Raw genomic sequence first — 12,653 nt, forward strand, 5'->3', positions numbered from 1 at the left:
CCCCTGACACCCAGCCAGGGAAGGGCCACGGAGATCCAGGCAGGGCTGTGCTCCCTCCAGAGGCTCCAGGGGAGGGTCCTTCCTGCCTCTTCCAGCTTGTGGGGCTGCAGGCATCCCTGGGCTTTTGGCCACGTCCCTGCTGTCCTTGCTTCTATTTTCATGTGGCTGTCACGTCCTCCCCTGTGCACGTGTCTGGCTCTGTCCTCTGATGTCTCTTTTTAACGACACCCCAGTCCTACCAGACGAGGGTGAGCCGTAAGGCATGAACTTGGGGGAGACGACTCAGTGTTTCTTGACGGTTTCCACGCACGTGAACTAGCGTTTCTGGAACAAACCCCCGGAGTAGCACTCTGGAGCTACACCTGTGATGTGGGGGCAGCGCTGCCTGGGTGTGATCTGGGCCCGTGTCGGCCGGTCCCAGGGCCACCGCGAGACTCGCACGGGTCGGCCGTGGGCTCAGGCCACGCTCGCTCTGCCCACAGGCCGCCAGGGAGGTGGACGGGACCCGCCGCTGGCGTGAGCGTGCCAGCATGAGCCGACACTTTGTGAAGGTGCTGCCCCAGCTGCTGTCCAAGGTGCGGGGCGGGGAAGGTCAGGGGGCGGGGAGGCGGGGAGGCGGCGGGGCCGCGGGGAGGCCAGGAAGGCCCGTTCACGCCTGCTCTGTGCGCAGTTCGCCGCGGACAAGGAGAAGGTGACGCCCCTCCTGCAGATCCCACAGTACTGCAACCTGGACGTGTATGACAAGGACGGCCTGGGCTCGGTGAGTCACGGGACTCCGCCCCTCCCCCCTGCGTTCTGCCCGTGGGGGCCGCGGTCCCCCTCCCCGGGCTGCAGGCGTGGGGCACGGCGGCCGCCACATCATCGTCTGCCCCTGTGTCCCGCCACCCTCCCGAGGCCTGGGGCGTCACGCCTCCGAGGCTGCTCTTTCGTGCTGGTCTGTGCTGGTGGAGCGTCCCCCTGTCCAGGGCGGTGGCCCGGGCCCCGTCTGGGGGTGTCTGGGTCACCTGGTCAATGCCTCCCTGCAGCTCGAGGTGGGTGGTGGGGCCCGATGACAGGGCAGGACCGGCAGGGCTGTGAAGACAGAGGCACCGACCGCTGTCTCGACTTTTCATGGCGAGAAGGTCAGATGCCTGGTTCTGGGTGGCGCCCTGGGGTCTGGTCCTCAGGGTGCCCGTGGGCACAGAAACTGGTAAAGCCCCGGGAGCTTGTGGGCTGTGCCCTGCGTGTGGGTACGGTCGGGGCGGGGGGCAGGAGAGGTGGGATCTGAGGGGGACGCTGGGGGCCCAGGCGGCTACTGGAACATTCTGCCCACGCTGTCCCCACCGCAGGTGGCAGCCGTCACCCATAGTGGTGGGAGGGTCCACACAGACTCACAGTTCCCGTGACCTCTTCCTCTTGGCCCCATGTCCCCCTCATGACCCCACCTGGCCCTTTCTTCTGGCTCCTGACCTCCTCCCGCAACCTCTGACCTTCTCCCTGACCCTTTATCCCTCAACTCTCTGAACTAGGACCTTTCCCCTTGACCCAGGCATCCCCAGGCTTTCCCCCTCAATAGCCTGACCTTTCCCCGGCAGTTTCCTGCTTGACTCTGTGACCTCCCCGACCTTTCCCCTTGGGGCCATGACCCCATGACCCCGGATCTTTCCCCCTTCACCCCCATGATCTCCCCGACCTTTCCCCTCAGTGCCCTGACCCCTGGCCTTTCCTGGTCAGTGCCATGACCCCCTGACCCTGGATCTTTCCCCCTCCACCCTATGATGTCTTGACCTTTCCCCCTCAACCCCATGACCTCTCGACCTTCCCCCCTCCCTCTCTGTCATGACCCCTGACCCCTGACTTTTCCCATCAATGCCATGACCTGTGACCCCCAACCTTTCCCATCAACGCCATGACCCCATGACCCTGGATCTTCCCCCCTCCATCTCATGACCTCCCGGACCTGTCCCCCTTGGTGCCATGACCCCACGACCTCCCGACCTCTCTCCCTCGGTGCCATGACCCCCGACCTTTCCCCTCACTGTCATGACCCCACGACCTCCCGACCCTTCCCCTTGGGGCCATGACCCCCTGACCCCGGATCTTTCCCCCTTCAACCCCATGACCTCCCCGACCTTTCCCCCTCAGTGCCATAACCCCTGACACCTGGCCTTTCCTGTCAGTGCCATGACTCCTTGACCCCGGATCTTTCCCCCCTCAACCTCATGACCTCCCCAACCTCTCCCCCTCAGTGCCATGACCCCCGACCTTCCCCTCACTGCCATGACCCCACGACCTCCCGACCCTTCCCCTCGGTGCCATGACCCCCTTACCCCGGATCTTTCCCCCCCTCAACCCCATGACCTCCCCGGCCTTTCCCCTCACTGCCATGACCCCACGACCTCCCGACCCTTCCCTCGGTGCCATGACCCCCTTACCCCGGATCTTTCCCCCCCTCAACCCCATGACCTCCCCGGCCTTTCCCCTCACTGCCATGACCCCACGACCTCCCGACCCTTCCCCTCGGTGCCATGACCCCCTTACCCCGGATCTTTCCCCCCCTCAACCCCATGACCTCCCCGGCCTTTCCCCTCACTGCCATGACCCCACGACCTCCCGACCCTTCCCCTCGGTGCCATGACCCCCTTACCCCGGATCTTTCCCCCCCTCAACCCCATGACCTCCCCGGCCTTTCCCCTCACTGCCATGACCCCACGACCTCCCGACCCTTCCCTCGGTGCCACGACCCCCAACGCGCCCCCCCCCCCCACCTCTCCCGTCGGCCCCGTGCCACGGTCCCTGAGCGGTCGTCTGCCCCCCACCCCGCCTCCCACAGTACCTGGACTCGGCCCTGCTGGAGCTGGACTGCCTCGTGCAGCGGCACTCGGACGTGGCGGTGCTGGAGGCCTGTGCCCGCGCCTACGGCGCCTACTGCTGCGAGGGGGGCACCGCCCACTGCCAGGCCGCCCCCGCCTGCAGCCGGCTGGTGGACATGCTGGTGGACGCGCTGACGCCGCTGCTCGACGTGTTCCTCCAGCACGAGGTGCCGGCCGTGGGGGCGGGGCGTGGGACGCGGGGGCGGGGGTGGAGACGCGGAGGTGTCGCGGGCGGGCGTGGGCGTGCGGCGTGTCGTGCGGGGTGGGGAGACCTCCACCGAGGCGGGCCCCGCGCCGGCCGAGGACGCTCGGCCGCAGCCCTCGGCGTTTCGTCGTCGGGCGCCTGTTGGGGGTGGGCTCAGCGAACCCGGGGACCGGCTCTTGCTCTCTGGGGACGCAGGGTGGGTTCTCTGCGCCCCTGCCGTTCACCCCGCACCTCCGGTGGGGGCTTCTGTCCCCTGGGAGTGGGGGGAGATGGGGGGGGGGTCCACACATGGGCCTCGCTTTCCCCCAGGGGAGCCCCGTGAGCCCACAGAGGGCCCAGTCTGACCGAGGCCGTGGCTCGCGTAGGCTCGGGCAGAGGGTTTCTGTAAAGCGCCACGTCACGAGCACTTTTGGGGGGGGGTCATCGTGTTCCCAGGGTAGTCCGAGAGCACACGCGTATCACGTGACTGGGCCGTGTGCCGATAAAACTTTATTGGCACCGACGGGCCGAGGGCCACGTGACCTGTGGACCAGGCGTCCAGCCCCGCTTTAGGCACTGTCCTTCTGAGGACCCGTCGCCACAGGCGGGGCTCCCGGTTCCTCTTGCGGCCCCCAGCCGAGGGCCTGCCATGAATTTGGGCGGGGGGGGGGTGTGGGGGGGGCGCTGGGGGTCCGCGACACGCTCCCCTGTGTGTTCTGCCCGCTGCAAAGTGGGAAATCTAGTTCCTGTAGCGGGTTCCTCACGGGGCCGCGCCTGAAGTGCTGGGAGACGGCGGATCTCGGGTCGTTTCCGTTCTTCTCGTCGTCCGCGCGCGCGGCTTTGGGGACTGTCCCACCCTCCCCCCCCCCTTTTCTGCGAGGCTGGAGGCAGAGTGGCCTGGGGTACCACGTCCCGACCGGAGAGCTGAAAGAGCCGCCTTCCGGGAAGTAGCAAGAGAGGAGGCTCCTAGGATGGAGGGCCGGCTCGAAGCCAGGGCCCAGGGCCCCGGGAGCCCCGCCCGGGACACGCGTGTCAGGCGGCCACCCCCTTGCCCTCTCCCTGCTGTGTAGAAACAAGGCCAGTTCCTGGGACACCACGAGATGGGTCGCATCTGCTCGACGCTGCGGAGACTGGTGGCCTTCTACAGGTGAGTGGGGTGACACGGCCGGCTCCCTCGGCGGGGGCACACGTGACCCCCCCCCCCCCCCCCCCAGCAACGTGCCCACTGTCTCCCTCTGAGCCGCGTTCCTGTGTCCCGGGTGAGGCGAGGGGCGTTCAGAGCCTGAGGGGCGTCCCCGGGGTGGGCCGGGTGGCTGCGGGTTCCCCGGGAGCCCGTCCTGCCCGTCTGGGGCCCTGAGCCGCGTGTGCAGGAGCTGGGACCGCCTGGGCCACGCCCGCACCGCGGTGTCCCGGAGGGGCCGCCTCGGCCGTGTGGGGCGGGTGCCCCTCCGTCTGCCGGGAGGTGGTCCTGTGGCTCCGGGGGCTGCTGACCGGGCGTGGGCGGCTCACCTCGGGGACGCTGGGGTCCCGGGCCGAGGTGGGCCCTGAGACCCCCGTTTCCGGTCAGCACGCACGACCTGAGCAGCTGGAACCTGTACGAGAAGATGGACAGTCTGCTGACCCTGCGCAGGCACCAGGGCAGCATGCCCACCGAGGTGAGGGCCGCGGGGTCAGGGGAGGGCGCCGGTGGGAGGAGGGTGCCGGGGCGAGAGTGGGTCCTGAGGTGCAGGGAGGCGGGAGGTCCTGGGGGAGAAGGACGGGTCCTGGGGAGGAGGGTCCCGGTGGGGTCCTGGGGGGGGGGGGGGAGGTCTGGCGGGAAGCAGGTCCCGGTGAGGGCTCGGGGTCTTGTGCAGGGGAGCGTCCGCAGGCGGGTGTCCCGTCCGCGTCCCCAACTGCACGACAGGCCTTGTGTCCCGTAGGTCATCCACTGTGCACTGCAGTGCACCTACTATGCGCTCCTGTGGCAGATTGTTGCAGCCACGGACCGGCTGCCGCCTCAGGTGGGTGAGGGGCTGGGCAGCAGGTGCAGGTACGGGCAGGCGAGGGGCTGGGAGGGGCAGGTACGGGCAGGCGAGGGGCTGGGAGGGGTCGGGTGTGGGTGAGGGGCCAAGAGGGGCAGGTGTAGGCAGGTGAGGGGTGGTGGCGGGGCAGGTGCAGGGCGGTAGGGGGGGCAGGTGAGGGGCGGTGGGGGAGTAGGCGCAGGTGTAGGCACGTGAGGGGTGGTGGCGGGGCAGTTGCAGGGCGGTGGGGGGGGCAGGTGAGGGGCGGTGGGGGAGTAGGCGCAGGTGTAGGCACGTGAGGGGTGGTGGCGGGGCAGGTGCAGGGCGGTAGGGGGGGCAGGTGAGGGGCTGTGGGGGAGTAGGCGCAGGTGTAGGCAGGTGAGGGGTGGTGGCGGGGCAGGTGCAGGGCCGTGGGGGGGGCAGGTGAGGGGCGGTGGGGGAGTAGGCGCAGGTGTAGGCAGGTGAGGGGTGGTGGCGGGGCAGGTGCAGGGCGGTGGGGGGGGCAGGTGAGGGGCGGTGGCGGGGGGGCAGGTGCAAGTATGTGGATTCCAGTTGTCTGTGACGGATGCGGCAGGCTGGGGACAGGGGACAGGGTCACCGCTTGGACAGGCATCCGCCCCCACCACTGCCTCGCGTGTGTCACCCTGGGGTCAGGCCTGGGCTCCTGGGATCTGAGCCAAGAGCTGACCTTGGGCCCCGCCGACACGGCCCTCCGACCTGTCCGCCTGCCACAGGGAGCTGGGTTTAGATCCTGTCTGAGCACCTACCTGCCCCGTGTTTGCTGGGTGGGACCCTTGACCTTGGTTGCTGGCCAAACCAAGGGTAGCTTGAAGTCAGCCGTGCTTTGGGGCCGTATTTATGGCTGCCTGGAAACGTTCAGCCCTAATTCCTCATGAGGAAGGACAGACGGGGTGGGGGGGGGGGGGAGGAGGAGCATGTGGGAGGATGGCAGGTGGGGAGGGGTGTGGGGGACAGAGGGAGGTAGGGGAGGGGGACACGGGGGCTGGCGGAGGTAGACAGTGGGACAAGAAGGGGGGTGGGGGAGGGAGATAGTGGGGGAGGGAGATAGTGCGGGAAGGGGACAGTGCGAAGTGGGAAAGGGGGAGGGGGTTGCGGGGGGGGGTGGGGGGACATGGGGGTAAAGACGGGGGAGGGGGCTGGGGGGACGTGGGGTTGACGAAGGCAGGTCGTCTGCGTCAGGCTGTGGCTGGAGGGCCGGCTCCCGTGGGCGGGGCAGGTGCCTGGCTGTGTCAGGTGGGGGAGGGGGAGAGGGTTGGGGGGGGGGGACGGGGGTAAAGACGGGGGAGGGGGCTGGGGGGGGACGTGGGGGTGACGAAGGCAGTTCGTCTGCGTCAGGCTGTGGCTGGAGGGCCGGCTGCCCTGACGGGCGGCCCCTGCCCTGTCGCTGTCTGGCAGGACGCGCTCCTGGACTTGCGCAGGCGGCTGATGAAGTTCTGCGTGGCCTGCCGCGTGTACCTGAGCCACCAGAGCAAGGTGCTGAGTGAGAAGGTGGGTGCGTCCCCGGGACGCTCACGGGGCGGGGGTCCCGGGGCGGCCGAGCAAGGGGAGGGGCGGTAGAGAGGCCCGTGCGGATCGGGGCCCGTTCGTGTTTTCGGTGACGGTGTTTCCACGTCGTACCGCGCGTCTCGCAAGGTGACGCGTCCGCTTACGCGCACGAACGCGCGTGAACGTCCCGTTCGCATCAGCCCGTGCGCGCGCCCCCCGGTTACGTGCAGTACACACGTTTGGCGTGGGGCCCTGGACGCCGAGCGTCGGCAGCTTCCGCACGCGGAGAGTCTTTAGGGCGATGTCACGTCTGCGGGGAGGCGGTTCTAACGGCTTCGTGACGCGGGACAAGCCACTGCGCTTGGCGTGTCGTGTGTGCTCGTGACCTGCTGCTTCCTTTGGGGCGCGTGCGAACGTGCGCATGTGAGAGCGACCCCGTCGCGGTCTCAGATACCACGTGTCGCGGCCGACCGCTGGCCGAGGAGCAGGGCCCGAGTGTCTTTTCCGGGCTCCGAGCTCCGTCCTTCGTGACCCCCTCCCCGTCACACTGTGCGTCCGCGCCCCCTGGTCACTGCGGGTTTTGGTCGCGAGCCTGCATGTGGCAGACGTTTCCGCTCACCGTGTGAGTCGTTGCCTGCGTGTTGTGCGTTCGGGCGCTTCTGTCACCTGCACGTGGTGCGTCTCTCGTGTGTGTGTGTGTTGTGTGTTTTGCATTGTGTCACGTGCGTGTCGTGTCCGGTGCGTATGTTGTGTTTGTCACACGGGTGTCCTAGGTTTCTTTCTCGTGTGCGTGTCGTGTCTGGGATGGTCACACACGGTTGTGTATTTGCGTTTCCGGTCTGCGGTGTCTGTGGCTGTCTGTTACCGTAGGCTGTCTTTCCCGCCTGCGTGTGACGCGTCACTCTGTCAGCCTTGGGCGCTGGTGGCTGACGGCAGCTTTTCGACGTCACCAAGCGTCCCGTGTGCTGGTTTCGTTGGACCCTGTGTCACGGGCAGGGTGGGGTCGAGGCGGGGGGTGTCTTCGAGGGGCCGGCCGCCGTACCCCTCCCCGCACTCTGGCTCCCGCCCAGCCCTGGGTCGCCCACCCCTGGGAGCCTGTTGGGGGGCAGCCGGGGGCAGGCAGGGCATGACGTCCCTGTGGCTGCTCCGTCCCCCCTCACCCCCTCAGGCCTTCATCCTGCTGTGCGACCTGCTGCTCATCCTGAGCCACCAGGGGCCCGAGGACACCGGCCTGGGGCTGCTCTTCTTTGTGCCCGACCACATCCTGCAGGGCAGACTGCTGAGCTTCGTCAGGGAGCACGTGTTTCTGGAGGAGTCGGGGGCTGAAGGTATGCCCCCCCCAGGGGCCGTGGGGGGGTAACCCCAGGGAAGAAGGCTAGGTGGGGGCCGCGGTGGGGGGACAGAGTGGGGGGGTAACCCCGGGGTGGAAGGGTAGGTGGGGGCTGTGGTGGGGGGACAGGGGAGTAACCCCGGGGCGGAAGGGTAGGTGGGGGCCGCGGTGGGGTGACGGGGGAGTAACCTTGGGGTGGAGGGGTAGGTGGGGGCCGCGGTGGGGGGACGGGGGGGTAACCTTGGGGTGGAGGGGTAGGTGGGGGCTGCGGTGGGGGGATCGGAGGGTAACCCTGGGGAGGAAGGGTAGGTGGGGGCCGCGGTGGGGGGGCGGGGGGGTAACCTTGGGGTGGAGGGGTAGGTGGGGGCTGCGGTGGGGGGATCGGAGGGTAACCCTGGGGAGGAAGGGTAGGTGGGGGCCGCGGTGGGGGGGCGGGGGGGTAACCTTGGGGTGGAAGGGTAGGTGGGGGCCGCGGTGGGGGGACGGGGGGGTAACCTTGGGGTGGAGGGGTAGGTGGGGGCTGCGGTGGGGGGATCGGAGGGTAACCCTGGGGAGGAAGGGTAGGTGGGGGCCGCGGTGGGGGGGCGGGGGGGTAACCTTGGGGTGGAAGGGCAGGTGGGGGCCGCGGTGGGGGGGCAGGGGGGTAACCTTGGGGTGGAAGGGTAGGTGGGGGCCGCGGTGGGGGGACAGAGTGGGGGGGTAACCCCGGGGTGGAAGGGTAGGTGGGGGCCGCGGTGGGGTGACGGGGGAGTAACCTTGGGGTGGAAGGGGAGGTGGGGCCGCGGTGGGGGGACGGGGGGGGGTAACCCGGGGCGGAAGGGTAGGTGGGGGCCGCGGTGGGGGGACGGGGGAGTAACCCCGGGGTGGAAGGGGAGGTGGGGGCCGCGGTGGGGGGACGGGGGGGTAACCCGGGGCGGAAGGGGAGGTGGGGGCCGCGGTGGGGGGACGGGGGGGTAACCCCGGGGCGGAAGGGTAGGTGGGGGGTCGGGGGGGATGGGGGGGTAACCCCGGGGTATAAGGGTAGGTGGGGGTGGGGCGCAGCGGGGCACCGTGGGGTGCTCCGCACCCGGGATGATGAGCTGCACTCCGCACGTGTCTGTCTCCCGTGCTCACGCGGTCGCGGAAGGGTCGGGGGAGCGCTGAGCAGGCGGTCAGGACCGGGAGACGCAGGCACCCCGTGGCGCTCGCGGGCTCTGTGCCGTTGGGGCCACGGCGTCCGGTGGCGGGTCTGACCCGCGACCGGCCCCCGGAACGATGCCCGGACCGCGAGCACCTCTGGATCGGACTTCCCGCCGTGCCCGGCCGCGCCCTGCTCGCCTGCCACGCGGCCGTCCCACGGCTGAGCCACGAGGGGGCCGCGGGACGACGTGGCCGGCGCGTGCTGTCTCCCCAGGCCCCAGCAGAATCTACAAGGAGGACGACGCGGACGAGCTCCACGAGCTGTTCCACCGGAGGAACATGCTGGCCGTGTTCTGCAAGCTTGTGGTCTACAACGTGCTGGATTTGAGCGCGGCCGCCGAAATCTACCAGTTCTACCTGAAGGTGCCCGCGCGGCCCTCCTGCCCCCCCCCCCCCCCCAGCCCCCGCCCGGCTCCCCTGCCCCCCCCCCCCCCCAGCCCCCGCCCGGCTCCCCTGCCCCCCCCCCCCCCCCCCAGCCCCCGCCCGGCTCCCCTGCCCCGCCCACTGCTGTCCTGCGCGACACACAGAGTCGGACGGACGGAGAGCACGGGTGGCCGCTGCCCGGTCTTCCTGGGTTCTCGTGGCCCCCACCACTTCCTGCGGACGAGCCCGGCGCAGCGCGCGTGGGGACCGCGTCCCCGTCAGCGTCACGTGTGCGTTTTTGTGGCACCGTCGTCTCTCCCCGCACCTGGCGTCTAGCGGGTTTCTTCGCTCAGGACCTCACGTGCTGTCTTTTAAAGCCGTTCCCTCAGTTTCGTGCTTTCGTCACTACCGAGACTGCGTGCGGCCGATCTTGTGACGGCAGGGCCCCGGGGCCGTGCGTCTGCGGGCTGGTGCAGTCGTGGCAGGGGCACGTCACGGTGGCTCTGAGAGGCCTCGCTCCCTTGCTCCCGGCCCTCCATGCCCGGTGGCCCTGCCCTCCCCACGGAGGAAGCGTCCCCGTGGGAGGGGCCCAGCCGGTCCTGGGAGTGCAGCTGGCCCCAGGACCTTGCTGCCTGATGGCTTCGGCTTCCCGGGTCCTGTGGACGTGCTCCCACCCGCTGGCCCTGACGCGGGGCCTGGTGGCCGGCGGGATCCACGTCCATCTAGGTCCTGGGGTTCGAGCTCCGTGGCTGTCCTTAACAGTTCGCGACGTGGGGACACGGTGTGGTAACGCGTCTGTGCTTGCCGCGTCCCCGTGCTGACGCACGCCTGTGTTCGCTCTCAGCATTACCATCACTTTGGTGACATCATCAAGGAGACCATGACCAGGACGAGACAGAATGACAGGCTCCGCAACGCGCTGTCCCTGCTCCTGTGCCTGCAGCAGGTGAGCGGTCTGTTCCGGAGGGTCGGGCGGCGCTCTGTGGCTGCTCCCCACGACACCAGGCACGGTCGCCGGGGCCTGGAGGGGCGGGCGCCCTCGGGGACGCACCGGCCGTGGGCACCGCTGCCCTCTCCTCGGGAGTCCCGCCCCCGCGTCAGTGGCCTGTGAGCAGCTGCTGGAGGGGACGGCACGTGCTGGCGGCTGGGTCGTCCCACGCCCCACGGACAGACAGGGCGGCTGAAACGTCAGACCCTTCTCCCTCCTGGTTGTGGAGGCTGCGGCCTGAGACCAGGGTGCCAGCGGGAGGGGGCGCCGGGGTCAGGTTCTGGGGAGGCCTCTGGAGGGCCACACACGGTCCCCTCTGCCGTGTCCCCACGTGGCTGTGGGCGGAGGGCAGGAGGCTCTAGGGACACCTTCGCGAGCACTAACGCACGGCGTGGGCCCCGCCCTCCTGACCTGATCTGCTCCCCGCCAGCTGCCACGGCCCCCTCGGCGGTCAGGCTTGCGCACGTGGATTCGGGGGACTGATTCAGTCCCCCGCAGTTGGCTTCCGCGGCCGGCCCCACCTCAGGGTCGTGGGACCTTTGTGTCGCGTTCCTCTCTGTTCAAGGACGGGGGGACAAAGGAGGATGCGGTCACGGGGTGTTGCGGGGACACGTGGCAGGTGGACGCGTGTGCCCACGGCTTCCTAGACAGAGGGGCGTCCCCGCGTCGTGGGGGTCAGGGGGCCGCCGTGCCCCAGTGTTGGGCTGGATTGTCCCCGGCGGGTTCCACGTGTGTCCTCGCACAGTGAACTGGGGGCGGGGTGTCCCTGACCCTCCGGGTGGGCGTCACCCCAGCTCGGTCCACTGAACCTCAGGATGGGCGTCCCTCTGTCATGACACGGCGTGAGAGGGCGTCCGCATCTATTCTTCCATCCCGTGGTGGTCGGCTTACCCACATACGTGGCACCTGTGGCCGTGAAGCGTGGCTTGTTCCGTGCTCTGTTCTGCTTTTCACACGGGTGGGTCTGCCTCTCGTGTCACGACGGGCAAGGACGGGAGGGTGTGGCAGAGCCAGTGTTGACTTACAGGCCGGCAGGGTCTCTGGCGGACAGCCTGCGCGGTGGTTTTCCGGCACGTGGCCTCTGTTTCTGGGTTCTGGAGCGCGAGCACCTTCTGGACGCTCGCCCCGAGGCCTCCCTTTACCTCTGATGCTTTCCTGCCGTTGGTTCTTCCTCGGGAAGCGGCCTTGTTCCTCCCGTTGTGGGACGGGTCTGCACGTGACCTGTTCGGATGACCCACAGATGCCCCAGGGCACGCGTGGAACGTCGGCGGGCACGTCCCCGCCACGTCAGGGCCCGCTCTGCGTGTGCTTTCTCGGACTGGGAGCATCTTTCTGGCTCCTGGTTTTCTGTTGAGTCCGCCTCTGGGGCAGGCCCGGGGAGCTGCTGCTGAGCAGATGTGACGTTGCGGACTGGGGTGACCGCCGGAAGGTGCGGGGAACCCCGGATCCCCGTGTGGGCGGTCGCGGGTGCTCCCCCGGCACCCTGGCCTCGGCGTGGCTCCCCGCAGGAGCCCCCGCCCCTGTCCTCTGCGGAAGAGGTCATCGGCGAGCGGCACTGTCGTCCGGGACCCGGTCGTCACGGGCACTGGCTCAGCTCTGGCCGGGGGCTGCAGGTCCAAGAGACGCCTCTCTGGATCTCTTGAGCCTCCGACCCCGGGGGGCGGGGGTGCTGGCCACGTGTCTTGTGTTGGCTGCTTGTGCCAGACAGGGGGCCTCCCTGAGGCACTAGGGTGGGGGGGGGCGTGGGGAGGGCCCAGTCAGGTCTCAAGGGTCCCGGCCCCTCTGCTGGCAGGGCTGACCCTCCGACAGAGATGCCTGGTTCACAGACCTGTCCTGCACCCCTCGGTTCTCCAGCCTCGACAGTCTCTGTGCAGGGCGGGCCGCCCTGGCCCGCCGCCTGCTGCACCCGGAAGGTGCTGGCAAGGGCGTGGCCGCCTGACCTTCATAAAACTCAGACCCCGCAGACGACAGGATCCAGACTCTGGACACGGGGCTCCCCCAACACTGTGGATGCAGTGTTTGCCCCCTACTCAGGCACACGGCCCCCCCAGACCCTGGGACACAGGCTGCCCCCCCCCCCCCCCACTCAGGCACACGGCCCCCCCCAGACCCTGGGACACAGGCTGCCCCCCCCACTCAGGCACACTGGTCCCCAGATCTCAGACACAGCCTGCCCCCTCGACCCCTCTACTCAGGCACACGGGCCCCCAGACCTGGGATTCAGGCTGCCTCCCCCCACCCCCCCTACTCA

General features: G+C 69.4%; 1 protein-coding gene across 2 annotated transcripts in view; it reads left to right on the forward strand.

Annotated features, from left to right (window-relative positions):
* Positions 1-12,461, forward strand: part of LOC145714971 (cohesin subunit SA-2-like) — a 60,752-nt gene extending 48,291 nt beyond the window's left edge. For both annotated transcript variants that reach the window (XM_081794542.1, XM_081794543.1), the window contains 10 exons: positions 483-575; positions 671-760; positions 2,813-3,019; positions 4,107-4,183; positions 4,604-4,691; positions 4,956-5,036; positions 6,453-6,545; positions 7,711-7,870; positions 9,266-9,414; positions 10,259-12,461. In XM_081794542.1, the coding sequence (XP_081650668.1) occupies positions 483-575; positions 671-760; positions 2,813-3,019; positions 4,107-4,183; positions 4,604-4,691; positions 4,956-5,036; positions 6,453-6,545; positions 7,711-7,870; positions 9,266-9,414; positions 10,259-10,525 (1,305 nt within the window). In that variant the 3' untranslated portion in view covers positions 10,526-12,461. The remainder of the gene's footprint in view (positions 1-482; positions 576-670; positions 761-2,812; positions 3,020-4,106; positions 4,184-4,603; positions 4,692-4,955; positions 5,037-6,452; positions 6,546-7,710; positions 7,871-9,265; positions 9,415-10,258) is intronic.
* The last annotated feature ends 192 nt before the right edge of the window (positions 12,462-12,653 follow it).

The sequence above is a fragment of the Panthera onca genome, chromosome Y (assembly GCF_046562875.1).
Source record: "Panthera onca isolate mPanOnc1 chromosome Y, mPanOnc1 haplotype 2, whole genome shotgun sequence".
In the NCBI taxonomy this organism is placed as follows: Eukaryota; Metazoa; Chordata; class Mammalia; order Carnivora; family Felidae; genus Panthera; species Panthera onca.